Raw genomic sequence first — 20883 nt, 5'->3', positions numbered from 1 at the left:
GTGCATATTGTGTGTGTGGAGTGTTTTGTATGTGGGTATGTCTGTCTTCTGTGTTTTCAACCTTTTCTTGTTTTTGCAGGTACAACTTTAATTATTTTGCTTATAGTCAATATGTCTCATGTACAGCTGCTTTGTAACAATGAAAATTGTAAAAGCGCTATATAAATAAAGTTGAGTTGAGTTGAGTTGAGAGACTGATTCTGTAAGAATTGACATGAACAGTTATTTGCAACTGTCACAACCAAGGCAAGAACCAAGGCATGATCAGGAAAGTTCAGAACCTGTCAGACACTCAGAGCAAGTTACATTGGACTCTGTTCCTGTTGCTAGAACAACCTCTAGTGGCAGAGTAATTAAAATTCCAGTTCGGTATAGAGACTAAGTGTGACTAAGTCACTTTCCTAAGAGAGAAAGAAAAGGAATGAGGAAAGTAAAGTCATACTTAGATGTAATTTACTAAAGTGTTATTTACTGAAATGCTTAAATGTAATTGGTATGATACCTGGAGAAAATTGGTGAAATGGTTGTTGTTCAGAAAACAGTATTTTCATAAATGTTGTGTTTTGCAGGTGATATTAATGTAGAGCTTAATTGTATTTAGTTGGAAATGTTATTCTGATTGAAGTATATATTGCTGTCGGTACAGTGTATATGCAAGAAACTACTAGAGGGGTTAACAGTGTTTAATATTACATTGGTTATGTTATTATTATGGGTTTACTGTGTTACCTGTAAAAGGGGGAGATGTGATGATGTGGAGTTCACTACATTACCCATACTGCTTGGCGTAAGAGGGTGTTACGTCATATACGGATGTTAAGTGAGAGGTGTGCCAGTAGCCGAGAGTATGTGACATGTGAGCCTAACTCAGGCTGTGTTCTAACAAAGTTATTATTTACATAAAATGGTGTGAAGTTATATGACAATATAATAAACATCAATAGTCCAAGGCTAAGAGCTTAACTAAAAGAAACACTGTTCACCATTATGGTGACCTCAAAATCAACTGTTCTTGTTGATGTTTTCTTCAGTGATTGTGTTTGTTAACAGCAGGTGTTCATCATTAATGATCAATCATCTCTTAATTAATCACTTCATTATGTCATTATATTCAACACTGCTTCAGTTTTGTGGACACATATAGACACCCAGTAGTGTTCATTTAACACTGGTCAATTTGCTGTGTGTGTGTGTCAAATAAACTCATAAACTTTCTTGGACCAAATGTTCTCTGAGCAGAGTTCATTTTAACCTGGGGATTTTGCTGTGTACCAGTCTACAACTTAGATGGCTGGGAGTGCTCCCGCTCAGTGCCATTTCACACACAATGAGACACATTATGCATGTTAAAACACCACATAATCCATTAAAACATTATAAAAAAAATATTTTGTGAACGCAAGCCCGTCCACTCTCCTCGAAGAGCGCCAGACACTAATGCAAATCCCACGCGAGGAACCACTACTCTACCACAGCAGAAGTGGGGTTGCAGCGGTGGGAAACACGAGCCCGGTAGCTCTTAACAAAGAGAGCCAGGCAGAAACACAGCACAAATGGAAGCTGATCGCAATGCACACAGCCAAGTACCTCAAGAGCTGACCCCCACACTGTGGAGTCAAGAGCCCAACTATAGCAAACACTGATCACAATAATGGTGGTTTGTTTCAACATTAATTGCAGGTGCAAAAGTGACATTGATTCAATGCAACTAACATTGACCAATCAGCTATTTGTTTACATTGATTCAATGATTGCTTGCTGTCTGGGTATCCATGTGGAAAGGTACAATATGTGTACCTTTGAGGGTACTGCCCCAGTGACAAGCCATTGTATCCCTAAAGGTACAAATCTGCCACATTTTTTCTGACAGTGTACACATAGATCGTGCATGTCCCGGTCCGTAATATGGCGCGAAGAAGGAGGTGTTTAGGAGACATGCTTTCAGACGTATATACAGTACACATGCTGAGCACAAAAAGCTGGTTGTGCTTATTTGGGATGCCCGGCATTCTGCTTATTTCCTCATTATGAGTTTATTTGACACACGTGCTTCAGATTCGGTCATGCCGAGGTGTTCCCATATCGTTACAGTTTGTATTGTATCTTACCATTGTAGCAAAAAAAGGGGCACATTTCATTACATGGCAGGTCAATCCATCCACTGTTAGTGATTACACCACATTCATCATTTCCATTTAAGTTGTTTGGCTCTCCAGGCTTCCAAAATGTGAATGTCGTTTTCTTCATTAGGTAAATCCACCACCAGTTATTACCAACCCTGTACAGTCCAGTCCAAGCCAGCGAAGTCAATGCAGGGTTTATTGCTTCTTGTAGATTTGGATCATCGCTTAGAACAGTGGCCAGGTCAGTGTGATTCTGTCTGCAGTAAGCTTGTGCCTCATGCCAGGTGTTCTGCTGCTGGATCAGAACAAATCCTTTTGAGATGCCATGGCAAAATGGCCAGAATCCTGTTGAGAGAAAACAGCACACAGAAAACATTTTTATTAGTTAAAAGTTATTAACATTCTTAAATCAAGATACATTTTCTTGACCATATAAGTCTTATTTCATTAAAGAAAACAATAATTACGTGAGTGTATGTTTAAAACAAGCAAAAAAATCTGCCAATGGGGTGAATAAATAATTTTTATTTTCTTTTTTCTCACCCCATTGGCAGATATTTTTGCTTGTTTTAAACATATACTCATAAAAAAGACAAAATATCTTAGATCACTTTTCTGTCGAGTAAATGTACAGGTGCTGGTCATATAATTAGAATATCATCAAAAAGTGAAACTTGTATATTATATTCATTCATTACACACAGACTGATATATTTCAAATGTTTATTTCTTTTAATTTGATGATTATAACTGACAACTAATGAAAATCCCAAATTCAGTATCTCAGAAAATTAGAATATTACTTAAGACCAATACAAAGAAAGGATTTTTAGAAATCTTGGCCAACTGAAAAGTATGAACATGAAAAGTATCAGCATGTACAGCACTCAATACTTAGTTGGGGCTCCTTTTGCCTGAATTACTGCAGCAATGCGGCGTGGCATGGAGTGGATCAGTCTGTGGCACTGCTCAGGTGTTATGAGAGCCCAGGTTGCTCTGATAGTGGCCTTCAGCTCTTCTGCATTGTTGGGTCTGGCATATCGCATCTTCCTCTTCACAATACCCCATAGATTTTCTATGGGGTTAAGGTCAGGCGAGTTTGCTGGCCAATTAAGAACAGGGATACCATGGTCCTTAAACCAGGTACTGGTAGCTTTGGCACTGTGTGCAGGTGCCAAGTCCTGTTGGAAAATGAAATCTGCATCTCCATAAAGTTGGTCAGCAGCAGGAAGCATGAAGTGCTCTAAAACTTCCTGGTATACGGCTGCGTTGACCTTGGACCTCAGAAAACACAGTGGACCAACACCAGCAGATGCCAGACCCAACAATGCAGAAGAGCTGAAGGCCACTATCAGAGCAACCTGGCTCTCATAACACCTGAGCAGTGCCACAGACTGATCACTCCATGCCACGCCGCATTGCTGCAGTAATTCAGGCAAAAGGAGCCCCAACTAAGTATTGAGTGCTGTACATGCTATACTTTTCATGTTCATACTTTTCAGTTGGCCAAGATTTCTAAAAATCCTTTCTTTGTATTGGTCTTAAGTAATATTCTAATTTTCTGAGATACTGAATTTGGGATTTTCATTAGTTGTCAGTTATAATCATCAAATTAAAAGAAATAAACATTTGAAATATATCAGTCTGTGTGTAATGAATGAATATAAATACAAGTTTCACTTTTTGAATGGAATTAGTGAAATAAATCAACTTTTTGATGATATTCTAATTATATGACCAGCACCTGTATATGACATATATATGTAACTATATATATATATATCTCTTTTAAGCAGAAGAAGACAGAGGATTATATATGGGTGAGAAAGAACTAGTTATGCTGTCCCTAAAAAATCTAAGTTATCAAATTTGCCTGTATTCATGGTTATCTAGCTCACGACCAAAATAAGACAAAAGGTTCACTCATTGCTTATTGCTGGTCTATTGAGCTTATGAGGTCAACGGAGAGTTCTCTGAAATTCATCTGATTGAACTAATTCAAATGGCGTCAGACACATACTTGTAATATCCACACTGCCTAAGTTATACGTACAGTGAACACAGGGCAACAAATACGTCTACTCATTGTGTCATATACAGTAAAATCCAATACTGTTGCTGACTATTATACTGCTCCTGACTTCCAATTCAACCAACCAAATTATCTAACTGTGCAACACTTAGTATAAATCGTGACCTGACCCCACCAGCACTAACTCTCTATTCACTACTCAGAATTCAGACCAAATAACGTCTATTGCAGATACCTCAGCCGTGAGGTATACCACACTAGTTCTAAGACTTTAATTGCTACATCTCATTGCCTCCACTATTATCCCTTTCGCACTTACTTTCCCCTGTACCAGCATTATCACCTTAATCGACGCCTCTGACTTCTCCCCGCCAACTCCCACACAAAAAACGAATCCACCAATCAGCTGCAACCTAAAACATCCACCCACACCACTCTCACCCACTACACTCAGATACCCAACAGTATCTAAAACCAACGACCTAAAAAACGAAACTTCACCCGAACTCAACCACCAAACCGTCAAACGAACCAACCCCAAACCCACATCCAACTGACCAAACACTCTTTCCACTTCGCCTCCCGGTCACTTACTTTGCCGCCCCCGACACTAGTCCTATTCATCCCCACACAACCCACTACGAATATCCTAAGCCGGCTCGACCCCCCCACCGTAATCCTTCATCTTGATTCCCCCCTCCCTCCATCATCTATTGACCCCTCCCTCGCTCCACTTCATCTTTGACCCCCCCCTCCCCCGCCCACTTCATATCTTTGACCCCCACCCTTTTCCCTCCCCTCCTCCCCGACCCAATTCATCACCCTGCCCCGCACTCACGCCCCTCCTCCCCCTGCCACACTTCTTCCATCCTTATTGACCCCCTACGCCCCTCTCCCCTCGCTGCCCATCCAATTCATCTTACTCCCCACCTCTCCCCCGCCCACTTCTATCTTACACTTACCTCCTCCCTCCATCACTTTACCCCACCGCTCGCACAAGTACCCCCCCCCACATTATCAGTTTGACCCCCTCCTCCCTCCCCCTCCCCCCTGCCCCAATTCATCTTTGACCCCCTCATCCTCCCCCGCCACACTCATCTTTGACCGTGCAGAGGACTTCTGCTGTATTTTTCACTGAGAAAACATCATCCATCAGCAAACAATTCTCAGCACCTCCTCGTACACACTACCCTCACTTCAAACTATTGAACTCTCCTCTTTCGCCCCACTGACGACATTGAAGTCCCCTCCTCCCCTCCTCCACTCCTCCCCTGCCCAATTCATCTTTGACCCCCTTCCTCCCCCGCCAACATCATCTTTGACCGTGGAGGACTTCGCTGTATTTTTCACTGAGAAAACATCATCCATCAGCAAACAATTCTCAGCACCTCTGTACACACTACCCTCACTTAAACATTGAACTCTCCTCTTTTGCCCCACTGACACTGAAGTCACCAGACTTCTCTACAGCCACCCCACCACCTCTCCCCTTGACCCAATCCCCTCCCATCTACTTCAGGCCATATCCAGCACACTCACACCTGCACTCACACACATCATCAAAACCTCCCTGCTCACCGGCACTTTTCCATCCACATTCAAACAGGCCCAGGTCACGCCCATACTTAAGAAAGCCACATTGGACCTCTCTACTACCGACAGTTAGACCTGTCTCTCTCCTCCCATTTATTGCAAAAACACTTGAAAGGGCAGTTTTCAACCAGGTGTCTTCCTACTTATTACAGAATAAACTACTGGATGACATGCAGTCTGGCTTCAAAACAAACCACTCCACTGAGACTGCACTGCTATCAGATATGTCCCGAAGACTTCTTTTCTATGTCTTTGTCAGCATTGAAAGGACCTCTCCTGAGCAACCAGAATGACAGTTTATATAATGGCTTATAAACGTCTGATATTGACGTCCATAATCTTTTTCTTGTCCACCACAATTATCTAATGTTCCCCTCCTTTCATTTTTAACTGTAGCGGGGCTTTCCTTGTTATACATATACAACATCTCAGTATACTTAAGTGGTTGCGTGCATGATATATTGTGAAAGTCCCTTGATTTCTCATTCCCACAGGATATAGAATGCCTCATTAGCCACGTTCACACTGCCACCAAAATCAAATTTTTTTGCTCATATGTGACCCAGATCTGTTTACTGCATGACAGTGTGAACAGGACAAACCAGATGGAAACCGATCTGTTTTAATATGATCTGAGCCACTTCCATATGTGGTCCTAAATCAGATAGAGGTCTGATGTTTCGCAATGCGACCTCAGTCTGAACGGTCATATCGGAATTCATGTGACTTTTGCATCATTGTAGATCGACTTGCGTTATAATTCTGCGCTAATTTAAAGCTTCACGCGCTATTCTGTTGACGGAAGTGCACTTTACAGCTCGGTTGCCAAACATTAAGCATCAGATTATAAACATAAGCCCTTGCACTGTGTACCGCACGTGAGCAGCACGATGCGATGCAACAAATGACTATAGAATCTGTTATAATAAGACATTTTGCCACTGGATACGGCGCGATGCAATATGACAAACACACTATTGGTGTCGCTCTGCTTCCACCACTCGCGTGCGTGTTGACACGGCGGTTAAACATAAGCTATAGGTGTGTTCTACTCCATGCTGGGATGTGTAAACCGGCATGCGCACAGCCCGAGAGCGGACTGCTCCGGGAATACTATAAAATCGCGTCGCGAGAACAATCCGCTCAGCACCGCTAAAAGTCAAACACATCCGCTGACTAGACCCTTGCTAATTCTGTATGAAAGCGTGCTGCCTGTTACGTGTTATTGTTGTTTTGCGCATGCGATTCAGTTTATAACCATCACCAGTTCACACTGGAATCTGATATTGGCCACATTTTAAAAATAGTGTGAACAGCCAAACAAAAAAATCAGATCTGAGCAAAAAATCGGAATTGAGCATTAAGGCTTGCAGTGTGAACGTGGCTATTGTTTGTGAGTCTTGCCCATTAAACATTCTTGTTGTGACATTTTAGTAGTCCACCAAGTGTACAGAGTTTTAGTATATTGTGAAAAACAATATTTATAGCTTTGAAATATTCTTGCATCACCATTTTGTAATTCAACGGCATGTTTGTGCCCTTGGGCAGTCCGCTCCTGTTTGCCAGATAAGGGCCACAGGCAGACCAACCCTGCAAGCAAGCCTGCGCTGGCACTTTATGGGCCCACCTAGGGCTAGCCTAAGGGCCCCTTGCAGAATTTGGTCAATGGCCAAACGTTGGCCCCTTAGTACTGGTCCTGCACGGGCAGCTCTCACTAAGCCTCCACTGTTGATTTGTTGAAATGTTGATCACTTTTGCACCTGATATTAATGTAGATTTTTTTTCTTGACTCTTATTGTTAAAGGTGCGATGAAGTGGTGTTGTTTATTGTTTTATACTTTTGTATGAGGTCTACTTATGACGTTTGTGTGGTTTTTAAATTAAAAATCATTACAGTTTTTGCCCATTGCTTGAACACTATAGACACATGCTTAGACCAAAGTAACAAAACTTGAAGCTTTTGTTACTATACCTTAAACACAGTGTAACCATACCTTAAACAAAAGCGCTGCTTTGCACTTTAGTTGCAATTCTGCAACACACTTGCTTCTGCACACTACACACTATTTCACACATAAGACACTTCGTTCATAAATGAAATCTCATGGGTACCATTGGGAAAACACATCTATTCAAAATACAAAACACATTGGGTGATTGAAAACACTTAGACACACACCTGAAAAATCTTACTTACAAAACTGAACACCAATCAGCCAGCCATAAATAGGCCTCAGTTGAGCCATTTTGAGAACTTTGCAAGCATGGAGGCAGGGAGAGCAAGAGGTAGAGGAAGACAAAGAGAGAGAGGAGTAGGACGTGGTCGAAGAGGCTATGCACGGAACAGTATTTCAGATGATATTAGAGCAACTTTGGTGGATCATGTGACAAATCATGGCCTGACAATGAGGGAAGCTGGGCAGAGAGTCCACCCACATCTAAGCCGGTTCACAGTTGCATCCATCATAAGGACATTCAGACTGGAAAACAGGTATGTCCTCAACTCTCTACTCCAGACTGTATTCTATTCTGACCATTTCTAAACCCTATTTTTTCCGCTTGGAGATGGCGCGTATATGACCGCCAACCACATGCCCGCATGCCTCTTCTACAGGCAATGGAAGAGGCATGCGGAGACATTGAGGTAAGGTCAATCCATGGATGGATTCGGCACACAAGGCGATATTTTCCCCGTTGCTTAGCAGGAGAAAATATCGCTTGTGATGTTGATGAGATCCCGTGGCCAGACCCAAACAGACGGCAGGATCCATAATCCCACCCACACACAATTGGTCTGTTTTTCATTTACAGTAGTGTATTTTTGGTTTTATTTTTGCATTACTGCATTTACTGTACTGTACTGTAAAGTGTAGTACTGTGATGTACAGTATTGAGGTGATGTCATTTGTAACCTTTCGGTACTTTCATTTTTGGTTGTTGTGAAAACCTTTGTTGGAGAAGAAACATAACAAAAACTGTCAGTGTTGCATTGAGCTTCACAGAATGATAACCGATGAACTGAATAAAAACAGTGAACATTAAAGACTGCAGTGTTTTATATAAAGTACACTAGTGTGTTGCTGCTAATCTGAAAGTGTATTCATATGATGCAAGTGTGTATCATTTTGCCATCAGAGTGAGATTTTGACAAAGGATTGTTAGGTTTTGATAGCAGAGTTTCAATTCGACATAGATGTGAATGGTTTACTTTCCAGTGTTGTGTCTTGTGTGCTTGTGTGTAAAGTTTTGACACAATGAGCCGAAGTGTTGCAAAAAGTGTTCAAGCAATGGACAAAAACTGTAAGTAATAGGCTATTTTCTACCCAGGTTTAAAGGCCAGCTCTGCAAACGCTCGATTTTAATGGGCATGCCGCATTGAAGACACTTAGAAGTAAATTCCCACCGCTGATTGGATAGCAGTTTGCGTAGTTGGAGCCTTCTGTGAATTTGGTTCGAGACGTAAAGTTAGGTTACGCATTAGCACAATTCACAGTTTTCGCAGGGCATTAGTATTATCTGGAGACCTCCTGTGATCTATAAATTACCTCCCCACATCAGTATTTCATGTGACGCATTTGTGGATGTGATGCCAAGGCTTTGCGTATAGTTTGTATAGCCTATACTTGTATTGCGTTTAATGATATATGACCGTACCGTACTGTCAGCATTTGAGACCAGTGATCGCGACGCACCCAACAAAAGATCACCGCGATGGCGGGTCTCAAATGTTACGAGAGTTTCCATGACAAACGGTAACTTATGGATATCACCCAGCACCCGAAATAATACCAAAACACTTCAAACACCCTCCATTATTCGCAAACGGTGGATAAAACCTTGAAAAATGATATATGAGCCCAACAAATCACAGATATCCCGATTCGCAAAGGCTTAAGATCACAGAAAACCTCTGCAATTAATACAAATGACTAGAGCTCAGGGCACATCAAGCGATCTCCAACAAAGCAATAGTGACGCATAGTACAAAAATGTTTTACTCACTCGTCTTCACCACAAAATTTCAAATGCTATTAGATTATTAATGATAATCTTAAAACTATAATTTACCTTATTAGTAAGTTTATTTATTTCTATTTAGCCTTGTTGTGCAAGCTCTCTGGAGTTTGTGCAGAGGAAGCAGCTTTTGCCAGAGGGGAACTGGAATCCCCTGGTTTGGCCTGGGTTCTCCTGTATTTTTTTCTCGATTAGAGTTTTGGGTTCCTCGCCACCATTTGCATACTGTTTTTGCACTATCTGCCTGACCGGGGGGGCTGCTTTAGAATTTTAAAGTTTTACTTAATTAATATTGCATATAGGAATTTATAGTCTGTTATATTTGACCTGTGCTTCTCTCTCCTTTATCTTAAATGTGTGCTCTCACTGAGCGTGTGTGTGCGTGTGTGTGCGTGTGCGTGCGTGCGTGCGTGTGTGTGTGTGTGTGTGTGTGTGCGTGCATGCGTGTGCGTGCATGTCTGTGTGTGTGCACGTACTTGTCTGTGTATGTGTACGTGCGCGTCTGTGTGTGTGTGTCTATGTCTATGTGTGTTAGTACGTGTGCATATTGTATGTGTGGAGTGTTTTGTATATGGGTATGTCTGTCTTCTGTGTTTTCAACATTTTCTTGTTTTTGCAGGTACAACTTTAATTGTTTTGCTCATAGTCAATGTGTCTCATATACAGCTGTTTTGTAACAATGACAATTGTAAAAAGTGACATAAATAAAGTAAATAAAGTTGACATAAGATTGCTGCGCCATTCCTATCGGATCCAATATGGACGGCACAGCACTGCTTCTTAATTTTAGTCTCTCTACAAATCCAGTGCCTTGTTCACGAAGGAATCCTCGGAGAAATGAAACGAACAAATGCTCCATGTTTTTCTCACATTCCTAATATCGGAATCCGAAGGAAGGTTATGCAGCGACTGTATTCTTCCACAACCTGGGATGGCACAATATTTAGCTATCTTTAACGACATGTTTGTTTATTGCTTGCGCGAACCAGTGGGTGGGGCTAGAGAAGTAGTCGTTGATATTTTTCTTTGGAGGCGGTGTTCACTTACCACTGTCACTGAGAGAAGCAGCCACTGGTTGTGGTTGAAACGGAAGGACGTAATATGGGCTGCCAAGCAGAGGTGGGAGCAAGTCAAATCAAGTCAGTGGTTTACCTCAGGGGTTCTCATTCCTGATCCTCGGGAACCCCCTGACAGAATGTTTTAGACGTCTCCCTATATAAAACACCTGATTCAACTCATCTGCTAGTTACCTTAGAGAGCAGATGAAAACCATTGAACCAATGTTAATAATGGTTAATTTGTTAATGCTAATGGAATTGAATCAATATCACTGTTGCACTTGAAATTAATATTGAAATTTCAACAAACGACCATTATTGTGATCAGTGTTTGCTTTAGTTGGATCCTTGATCCCTGACTTTGGTAAACTTGAGTCAATTTTTTTTGTGTTGCTTATAACAGTGTTTCACTGAGAACACTTATTGCATTCATAAAGAAAATGTTTTAAAATGGCAGTATTTTACTTCTGTGATGGGTGTTGATTTGTAATAAAGATGGGCAATCATATTTTATAAGGTTTATGTCAATCATTTTGTGACTGAATGAAATATTGTGGTTTACAAATGTGAAAGTACTGTGACTAAATGATGTGATTTCTTGCTTTGCCACACTTAGACATAAACACTCATCATACAAACCTCAACAACAGTGACAATTATCAAACTAATTCAGATAAACAGATCAACTGCAATGCATGCTGGGAGTCATGAATGAGTTTCGTACTATGATGTTACCCAGCATGCATTGCAGCCTGAGGCTTTCTTTTGTTGATTGCCATTGTTGAGATTCACTGATAATTCATATGTAATTGATTCAGTGAGCTAAGCTTTTTTTTGAGTAATTTATTTTAAATCATAATAGGAGGCTAGCAATGCAATTATTACACTGTACTAAATAAATCATCACAAAAAGTTAAGAAAACAACACAAACACTGAGAAATTACTACAACTACTGTCAGTTGATTTTTTTTTCATTATTTTAACAGATGCATTTAACACACTGTTATAACAGGCATTGATAACTTAACCTTAAAGTTCAAGAGTCAAGGTCCCAACTAAAGCAAACACTGAACGCAATAATGGTGGTTTGTTGAAATCGCAATATTTTTTCAACATTAATTTCAGGTGCAAAAGTGATATTGATTCAATTCCATTAGCATTGACCAATCAACCATTATTAGCATTGATTCAATGGTTTTCATCTGCTCTCTTGCTATCTGGGTAACTAGCAGATGAGTTGAATCAGATGTTTTATACAGGGACACATCTAAAACATTCTGTCAGGGGGTTCCTGAGGATCAGGATTGAGAACCCCTGAGGTAAATCACTGACTTGATTTGACTTGAAACTTGACTTGCTCCCACCTCTGTTTGTTAGACCAAAAAAACATATAACTCATGTCCGCAACAGAACACTTTCTTTTTAAAATGCGTAGCTTTATGTGCTAGGAACAAACAACATGTTTAAAGCGCTTGTAGATATGAGGACATGGCAACACTGCAAGACAGCGCTCTCTGAAGCAGTCTATCAGCGGTAGTTTAGTTAAAATCGACTGTAAAAACAGGCTTTAGCCAAAAAATACCGGATACCAAATGGCTAAATTCTTATTCACTACCGCAAGATGCCGAAAGGTTACTTTGGTTACAAATTCTGTAGTGACTGCTGTAGTGACACATGGAACTATAATTTAGGGGATTCACGCCCGCATTTAAACATTACAGTGTGTACATGACCTGTGTGTCTGACACAGTATCTTAAAATGCATTTTATACATGACAGTCTTGTTATATTTCAAACTATAGTTAGTAGAAAAAAACAACACTAACACTAAACACTTAACTTTTTTAAAAGTTGTGTTGCCAATACGTGCTTAATTTTCAGAACACACATGGTGCAACATTTAAACTTCAGTAAGAGCTTTTGTAGATGTATGACCTACAGTAACTTGCTGGTAATGATGTTGCCATTTCATTACTGTAAAAACGCCTGGTAAGGTCTAACAGTGAAGGCCACAACTGATGTTAAAGAAATCCAGATTACACAAAATTTTAAAAGAGATAGTTTGTTTAATCTCGGATTATATGTTTGTTGTAAATCTTCTGTGGAACTTCTAACAACCAGAAAAACATCCTACATAAAAAAAGAACACATTTATATATACTGTACACACACTGACCTGAGAAAAGCAGCAGAAGGAAGAGCATTTCCATTGCTGATGGAGTAACCATATGAAATGAATCTGAAACAATGGAAAAAAAACATTAAATCAAACACCATTGAATAACATGAATCAGCCTGCAAGATAAATGATAAATATAAGATAAACGTTTTTATTATAACAAAAATATCCAAGTTTACCTGCAGGAACAGTCAGGACTGAAGATGATATGGTCTAAATGTTATCAGTCTCTACATTCTTGGTTTTATGTCCCACAGAAAAGCTTTTATGCAAAACCTGTTTCAGTTTGGATATGCTGAGACTGATTTACATGTAGATTTTGTTTACCATATGAGGCTCCTCAATTAACCCTTCGATGCACAACATGGGTCTAAAGTGACCCGACAGAGTTTAAATTAGAGGTTCGAGCGCAAAGCACTAAAACCCTATTGTAATTGTCTGTATTTTTAGGGGCTCTATCATGAGCTTGTTCAGAAGGGCTTGTATCCATTAGTTTTCTTATTCTTATTTCTTATTCTGATTAAAAGTTTCTTTCTCAAAGCGCTGCACAAAAATCAAAACAATACGTCACACATTCTCAAAACTCATTCATGACTGCCAGCATGCTTTGTTTATCTGGATTAGTTTGATGACTGTCACCATTGTTGAGGTTTGTAAGATGAGTGTTGATGTCAAAATATGTCAAGTAAATTAATTATGATCAAATGCTTGTGTGTTTCGTAGCCACAGCACTCATGAATGGCCTAATTATATCTAATTAATGTTAACATTTTATTATGGCTTAGCAACTAGTTTGCTTGCTTTGACTAAATTTCAACATTCATTGCAGGTGCAAAAGTGATATTGGTCCAATGCATTTAAAGAGATCACCTGGACAGCAATATCAAAAGTTCAGATGTCATAAAAACTCTCATTCTTTTGTTTGGTGGGTAGAGTTGTCCGTTCAGTGCCTCTCGGGGAAAATGGCCCCTTGCTGTGAGGGGGAAAAAGTCCCAGTCGCCATATTGTAAGAGTGTGCGCGAACCAAATAAAATTGACCCTTCGCAAAGCCTGCCCCCTTTTGCCATGTCCGACATCAGCCAAAGTGCACCCACTGCACTGAAGAATATTTATGATGAAAGTATAATTTCTGGAAAAAATGACATTTACTTTCAGCCAAAAGCAATAAGAAGGTCTGCAATATGCAATTGAAGTATATATTCATGATGTCAAAGTGACTCGGAATATATATATATATAAAAAAAGATTGTAGCTCCAGCCAACACATCATAAAACTGAAAGCACTGCATCAAATGGCGACACTACATTGAGGAGCAACACTGTTCCTGTAAAGCTGGGTAGCTTTCTATTCACTAATCTCGTCATAAAAAATAAAATTAGTTTTTATAATGTCACATAATAATAATAAGTCAACCTACCTAGCGTTAATTATGTAACAGTAGCCTATACTGTGCTTGCTGTAACGATATAACCTCTTGATAGCGCCACTGGTTTCTGACATATTTGGGCACCGGGTGAAACTGTAATTATGACCATAAAGATTAAATTTTACATCCGATAAAATTCTGGCAGTGTTGATGAGATGCAGTCCTTTAGCGCGGATCATATGGCAGTATATGAGGTAAAACTTCGGACAAGTCTTCTTGTATGAGTCTGTTTTAAGAATTCTTTAAGATGTCACGGTGACATGGTTTAAAGCTGGGATCATGTTCGTGCAGAGTGACAGCCAGCAACAATCGCAAAGTACTTTTTAAAACCATATACTGCACAGCCGGTTAAACTCTATGGTTTAATTGTCGGACAAAATGGCAAATAACAACAGGGGGGTATAATATCGAATTTATGATTGGTCAGGTCGCCTGTCAATCAAACACCAGGCGAAGGGTCAATTGCGGCATATAAACCATTTGTGTGACTATATTGGTACAATGGCAACTTTTATGAATGGGTTTTTCTCCACAAACTACCCCTAGCATTGACAAATCAACACGTTTTAACATTGATTCAATGGTTGCCTATCATGAGCTTGTTCAGGTTTGTTTGATTTGTTTGATTAAGGTTGGAGCACTAAGGACACTGGCCCTCGAGGGCCGAGTTTGGGCATTCCTTATCTAACCTAACAATATTGAGAACTGTTTAATAAAAAAAGTGTGACGGTTTTAGTTTTGTTCAAATAGCATCTATCTCCTTCCCAGTACATCACCCTAACCATAAACCTTAAAATGATCCATACAAATTGTTACCTTAATTTTTTTATTAAGACATTGGATTTTTTTTAGACTAGAGTGTAGTTACATAAACATAAATCTGAAGCATTATTTGTCACTCATATGTGCCTGGATCTGTGCTTTGCAAAGCCAATTATTGTTTTTTGACAGTAGAAACAAGGAATTACAACTCTACACAGAAAATTAGCCAGTGTTAAACACTGATGGGTGTCTATGGGGCTATTTCCCGTACAGGGATTATCTTAATCCAGAACTAGACCTTGGTTAATTTAGAACATTTAAGTAGTTTTAACAAACGTGCCTTAATAACATTATTTGTGTGGATATTGAAACAACACAAAGGCACTGATGCATTTTAAGAAATAGTGCATGTTGTTTCAGGTTGGACAGCTCTTACATTCACTTCAGTCTAAAACTAGTCTTATCCCTGTCAGTAAAATACATTTAGACATCATCGCTCATCATACAAAACTCAATGATGGTGACAAGCAACACAATTATTCTGATAAACAGATGAACTGCAATGCATGCTTGGAATCATAGAGGAGTTCTGCCCTGCGTTCCAACTGGGATATATCACCCTCCGAAGGGCCCTTTGGAATGACAACAATCATGGCCACCATACTGAACGGTCGTTCCAAACTGAAGTGCTCATAACTGGCCACTTCATAGGGCCCTTCAGAATTAAGGATTTCGAAGGGTACAACTGATGGTCACTTCGGGCTCCCATGATTCTTTGAGCAGATTCTTTGCGTGGTGACGCCGCCTCCTTATGGGCGTGTGATGATGACGCAGAAGGGCACTTCAAGAAACAGTTGTTTGGTCCCCTACACCCTTTAACCCTTCAAAGCTCTCACTCCGGAGGGTAAACCATTCGAAGGGCTTAGGGCATAGGGATGAGTCCTTCGAAATGGAATGCAGGGCTGTGGTATGCTGCTACCCAGAATGCATTGCTGCAAAAAGTTTTTGTTGTTGATTGTCACCATTGTTGAAATTCATTCATAGATTATTGATGTCTGTGTGTTAAACTTGTAACCTTTAACAATAATTGGGGGTACCGCTACACTGCTGAATCACTGGGTCAAAAGACAAACTATGGTTATTAGAACTTTGTCGGGATTGCATTGTTGGTATTAACCATTTGTTGAAAATCATTACTTGGTTTTTTTAACTTAGCTTTTGCTCTAATAAAGATATTCATAAAGCAAAAAATTATAACTTAGAAACCTAGAATCAAGAGCCCAACTCAAGGAAAAACTGAACACTAACGTGGTGACTATTTATTGTTGACGTTTTCTTCAGTGATTGTGTTTGTTAACAGCAGGTGTTCATCATTTTTATGAATCAGCTCTGAATGAATCACTTCATTATCTCATTATCTTCAACACTGATTCCGTGTTACTTTAACACCATATAGTGTAGACACATATATACACCCAGCAGTGTTAATTTAACACTGGCACATTTGCTGTGTAGATCCATTGCCACAAAACCAATGCCTAAACAGGCTATTGTTTTTGGCTGTGAAGCTGGTTCTCTTCTGATTTATAAAAAGATTCAGTTGGAAACTTTATTTGGCCGCTGCTATTACCTACTCTGTCTCATTACCCAAACTCTTTTAATTTCATAACATTTTTACACATGTTTTGGTGGGGTTGTTTTGCATATGCAAAGACTGTTCAAACCCATTATTCAAATTGTACCCTCATGGCAATGGACTAGATGAAAACCATTGAATCAATGTTAGTAAAAGTGATTTGTCAATGTTAATGGCATTGAATCAATATCACTTTTTCTCATTGAAATTTCAATAATCCACCATTATTCTGATCAGTGTTTGGTTTAGGTGGGGTACTAACACTTGTAAACGAAGTCAGTTCTCTTTTTACTTAAAATGCTTGCTATATAAAAAAAAAAATAATACTTGTGCATTGGTGAAGAGAGAGCTTGTTTTAAAGTTTAAGTTGGAACAACTTTCTTTAAGTGATTGGTGTCAAGAAATAGTTAAAATAAAGAAGCTTTTAAAGTAATATTGTTGTTGATTTGTTTACGTTTGAAAATGAAAATGTTGACTAAGGAACATCAAGTTGACACTCAATGGCCCTAAATGTAGTTTTTTCGTCTGTGAAACTAAGCAAAACTTTCCAAATCTCAAAACTGCTTTAATGCTTCTTTTTTGCATACTGGGTGTGGATTATACAAACGCTGAGTATTGTTATTCATTTAATATTGGGGTTTTGCTATTCACAACAGTCATCGGCTTATTAATGTGTTAATTACATAGAATTCTAGAACATTCTGGGAGGGGAAGTATGCAGGAAGTAAGTAATACTGATCTACAGTATTTGATCTAAACAATTCAAGTCCTAAACATGATAAAATAGTTTGCATTAGTGGCTTTTCGCAAAATGTCCTGCTCCTTCCCACACTTCCAAAGTGCATTGTGATTACTGGCTGTCAATCTCAATTTGTTTGGAAATTTAAATTGCATTAAAGGTTGGGTTTATTTGCAAATCTAAATCAACATTCCCTCACACGCGCATAGCCTGATGTTAAAATGTAAAAGACTACACTCAAAGTCTGGCTGGGATGATTCAGGTCACTGTGATGATTTTCATCACTGGTAGTTATCTTCTGATCACTTTATTGTTTGGCTTTGTTTGGCATTACAAATGTGATGTATAAACACAGTTACAACTTCCAACAAAACAATAACATTAAAAAGCAGCTTGAGGAAAGGCCACCACCTGTAGCTACTTCTAGTTAGAGCAAGCTCACACCCCTGACGGAACAGGGAGGTGCCTTAATCAACACACTGAAAGATAATGTTATTACAGAGTGTTCACCATGAGACATGCTCAAACTTGCTTGAGTCTGCACTGCTGTGCCTTGTGACACAATGATAAAAATCATGAAAGCAATGCCTGTTATGATTGTGATCTCTGTTTCCTGATGTCTTGCCACAATGCTAAACTGATTGTTATATGGTTAGGATGTTTACTCGGCACGAAAACAGAATAAGTGGTGTACACCATCATTTGTTATACCTGTAAGAAACAGGTTGGCATGTAAACTCCACTTACAAATATTTTCTTGTTGATTCATAATCAAATCAGAGATGATCTGTCAAGAACAAACGTTTGGTACTATATCATTGATGCAATATTTGTTTCTCTCCATCATGTTTAAGATGTTACAATCAAAGCAGACATAAGCAGCCAGAAAAAAAAAATGTTTAAAAGAGAAATTGTGTCAAAAGCAAACCCTGCAAGCAAGCTTGCGCTGGCACTTTACGGGCCCCCATCAGGCTGTCAGCGCAAGGTACCTGAGAATTTGCTCACTCACTGGCAAAATGTTTGCCCTTCAGCGCTGACCCTGCACAGGCAGCCCTCACTTCCCCCAGGTCAGGAAGCCCTCACTAGGCTCACAAAGGCCAACACTACCCAGACAGCAAGCTACTGTAACAGGTACAAACCATTGAATCAATGTTAAAAATAGTGATTTGTCAATGTTAATGGCATTGAATCAATACCATTTTTGCAACCGCTATTAATGTAAAAAAAGGTTGACGTTTCATCAAACCACCATTATTGTGATCAGTATTTGCTTTAGTTGGGCTCTTGACACGGGACTTTCATTAACTTAAAGGGGGGCTATTGTTCTACTTTTACACAAATCTTTTATTATACCATGTTATAGTTGCCCAGTTTTGCATGCGAGGAGGAATGTGTTTTGGTGCGTGTCTCTTTAAGTGCTAGTCTCCGCCTCCTTATCAGCAGAAACCACAGCCAGGGCGAGACATGTCCAGCAGCACGCAGCAACATTTTCAGAACCGCAGTTTCAGAACCACGGCTACAGAACGGAAGTGATGGCGGAGTTATTGACGACAAGCATGGCGGAGAAAACATTGAGTTTTGTGCAATGTCTTTTGAATTTGCATTAAATAACGATCGATTATGACGTTATTTGTTCAATATTGAATTTGTGCATGACTGTATCAACTTACTGAAGCTTAAAGGTGTTGCCATGTTTTATTGTACAGAACATTTTTTCTGTAGACGGTTCGATTACTTTTCGGAGCACATGTTGTATTTGGGCATTACTTTTATTTTAAGAAATATAAGGGTAGTTGGCGGATTAATTGTACATGTGTCCTATGGTGTGACAAAGTAAACTTTAGAAAACAAGATGTTAACATTGCATTGTTTTAATAATGGCTTTATTTATTGTATATTATAGCATTTGGCAGATTTATCTTTATAGTTACTCATAGTTATTTTAAAAGTTAGCATTTTAGCCTGTCAACTAGCCATAAATAGTTTATTCCACTTCCCTTTATTATATGCATTGTTTGTGGGTTGATTTTACTAATCGTCAAGGTTTTTAATCGGATTTGTCACTGCTGATATAATTGTGTTTTGCATTTATCTCTTGTAGAGACATCCAACGATTCAGCAAGGTAATTCTTGGTACAAGGCAATGTACCAACTGTTGCAGGAAATACCACTGTCATTTTTGCTTGGCCAGTGTGTTTAAGACAGCCAAACTAGTCAAATTAAAAAGTCACATTCAAAGCCATTTCAATAAGGCAATTGTACATGGAGGTATTAATATTTTGTGTTATTTGTTTAATTTGTGTAATATGATTATATTATAGCATTATGTTTTACCATTATACTTATTTAACAAACTGCCCAGATAGCAACCAAACCAGCAAATTGTTGCGGCCCAAATCCGGCCCACACCTTACTCCCCATAACCCCTCATCTGGCCCACATACCGCATGGAATGATGGCACTTGGGCGGACCGCTCCTGTTTGCCAGGTTTGGGCCACAAGCAAGCCAAAACAATGCCGCATGTCAGCCAAAAACAAAACAAATAAAGCAGAGCTGACCTAAATTTAAACAACAGTTCATTTCAATTCTGGCCCAGATTTATCCTAAAACCAACACCTTTCTGTGCTCCTGTTTGACAGAATTTGTATTGAGTTTCATTATTATTATAGTGATGATTGAGTCATTAGTGATGAACATCTGCTGTTAACAAACAGAATCACTGCAGAAAAGATTAACAAAAACTACAAAAAAATAATTTACTCAGAGAAACAGAACAACTACAACCTGAAACACAACCCAGCTAACAAAAGTTTGTTATAAGAACGTTCCTTAGAGGTTTTTCACGTTTTAAAATATTCAAAATGTCAGTTTTTTATGTTTTAAGAACGTTCCCAGCTGACAAAAGTCACCATCATGGTGATCAGTGTTTCCTTGAGTTGGGCTCTTGACCCTTGACATTTACTCTTTAGATTCCTTGTAACTATGTACTTTTAAAGTACTTTTGATATGGTAATACAAATGATAATCTAATCAAATGTTGTTGATTGGTGGTTATTGAAATTACTATCATGTTTAAATTTGAATAAATTGCTGTGCTGCTGATCCTAAAAGAACATTATAATACCTGGAAGTTTGATTGCAATTTGCTGTCAAGAAAGATTTGTGAAAATTGAAGCAAATAAATATTTAAAAACAAAAAAATTTTTAGACACACAGACATGAAGAATCGGTGGATGAATCTCAACAATGGTGACAATCAGCAAACGAAGACTTAATGTTGCAATGCATGCTGGGTAACATCATAGCACAAAACTCATT

General features: G+C 39.1%; 1 protein-coding gene across 1 annotated transcript in view; it reads right to left on the bottom strand.

The window, feature by feature from the left end:
- LOC130550888 (macrophage mannose receptor 1-like) overlaps window positions 1–13247 on the bottom strand; it is a 26979-nt gene extending 13732 nt beyond the window's left edge. Inside the window, exons 1-3 of the mRNA XM_057328407.1 lie at window positions 13180–13247; window positions 12998–13060; window positions 2109–2468 (exon numbers count right to left, since the gene is read on the bottom strand). Coding sequence (XP_057184390.1) covers window positions 2109–2468; window positions 12998–13049 — 412 coding nt within the window. The 5' untranslated portion in view covers window positions 13050–13060; window positions 13180–13247. The remainder of the gene's footprint in view (window positions 1–2108; window positions 2469–12997; window positions 13061–13179) is intronic.
- Between the last annotated feature and the right edge of the window lie 7636 nt (window positions 13248–20883).

The sequence above is a fragment of the Triplophysa rosa genome, unplaced genomic scaffold (assembly GCF_024868665.1).
Source record: "Triplophysa rosa unplaced genomic scaffold, Trosa_1v2 scaffold466, whole genome shotgun sequence".
NCBI classification, from domain to species: Eukaryota; Metazoa; Chordata; class Actinopteri; order Cypriniformes; family Nemacheilidae; genus Triplophysa; species Triplophysa rosa.
The sequence above is the reverse complement of the archived record's forward strand: the minus strand, read 5'-3'. Positions and strand labels throughout refer to the sequence as shown.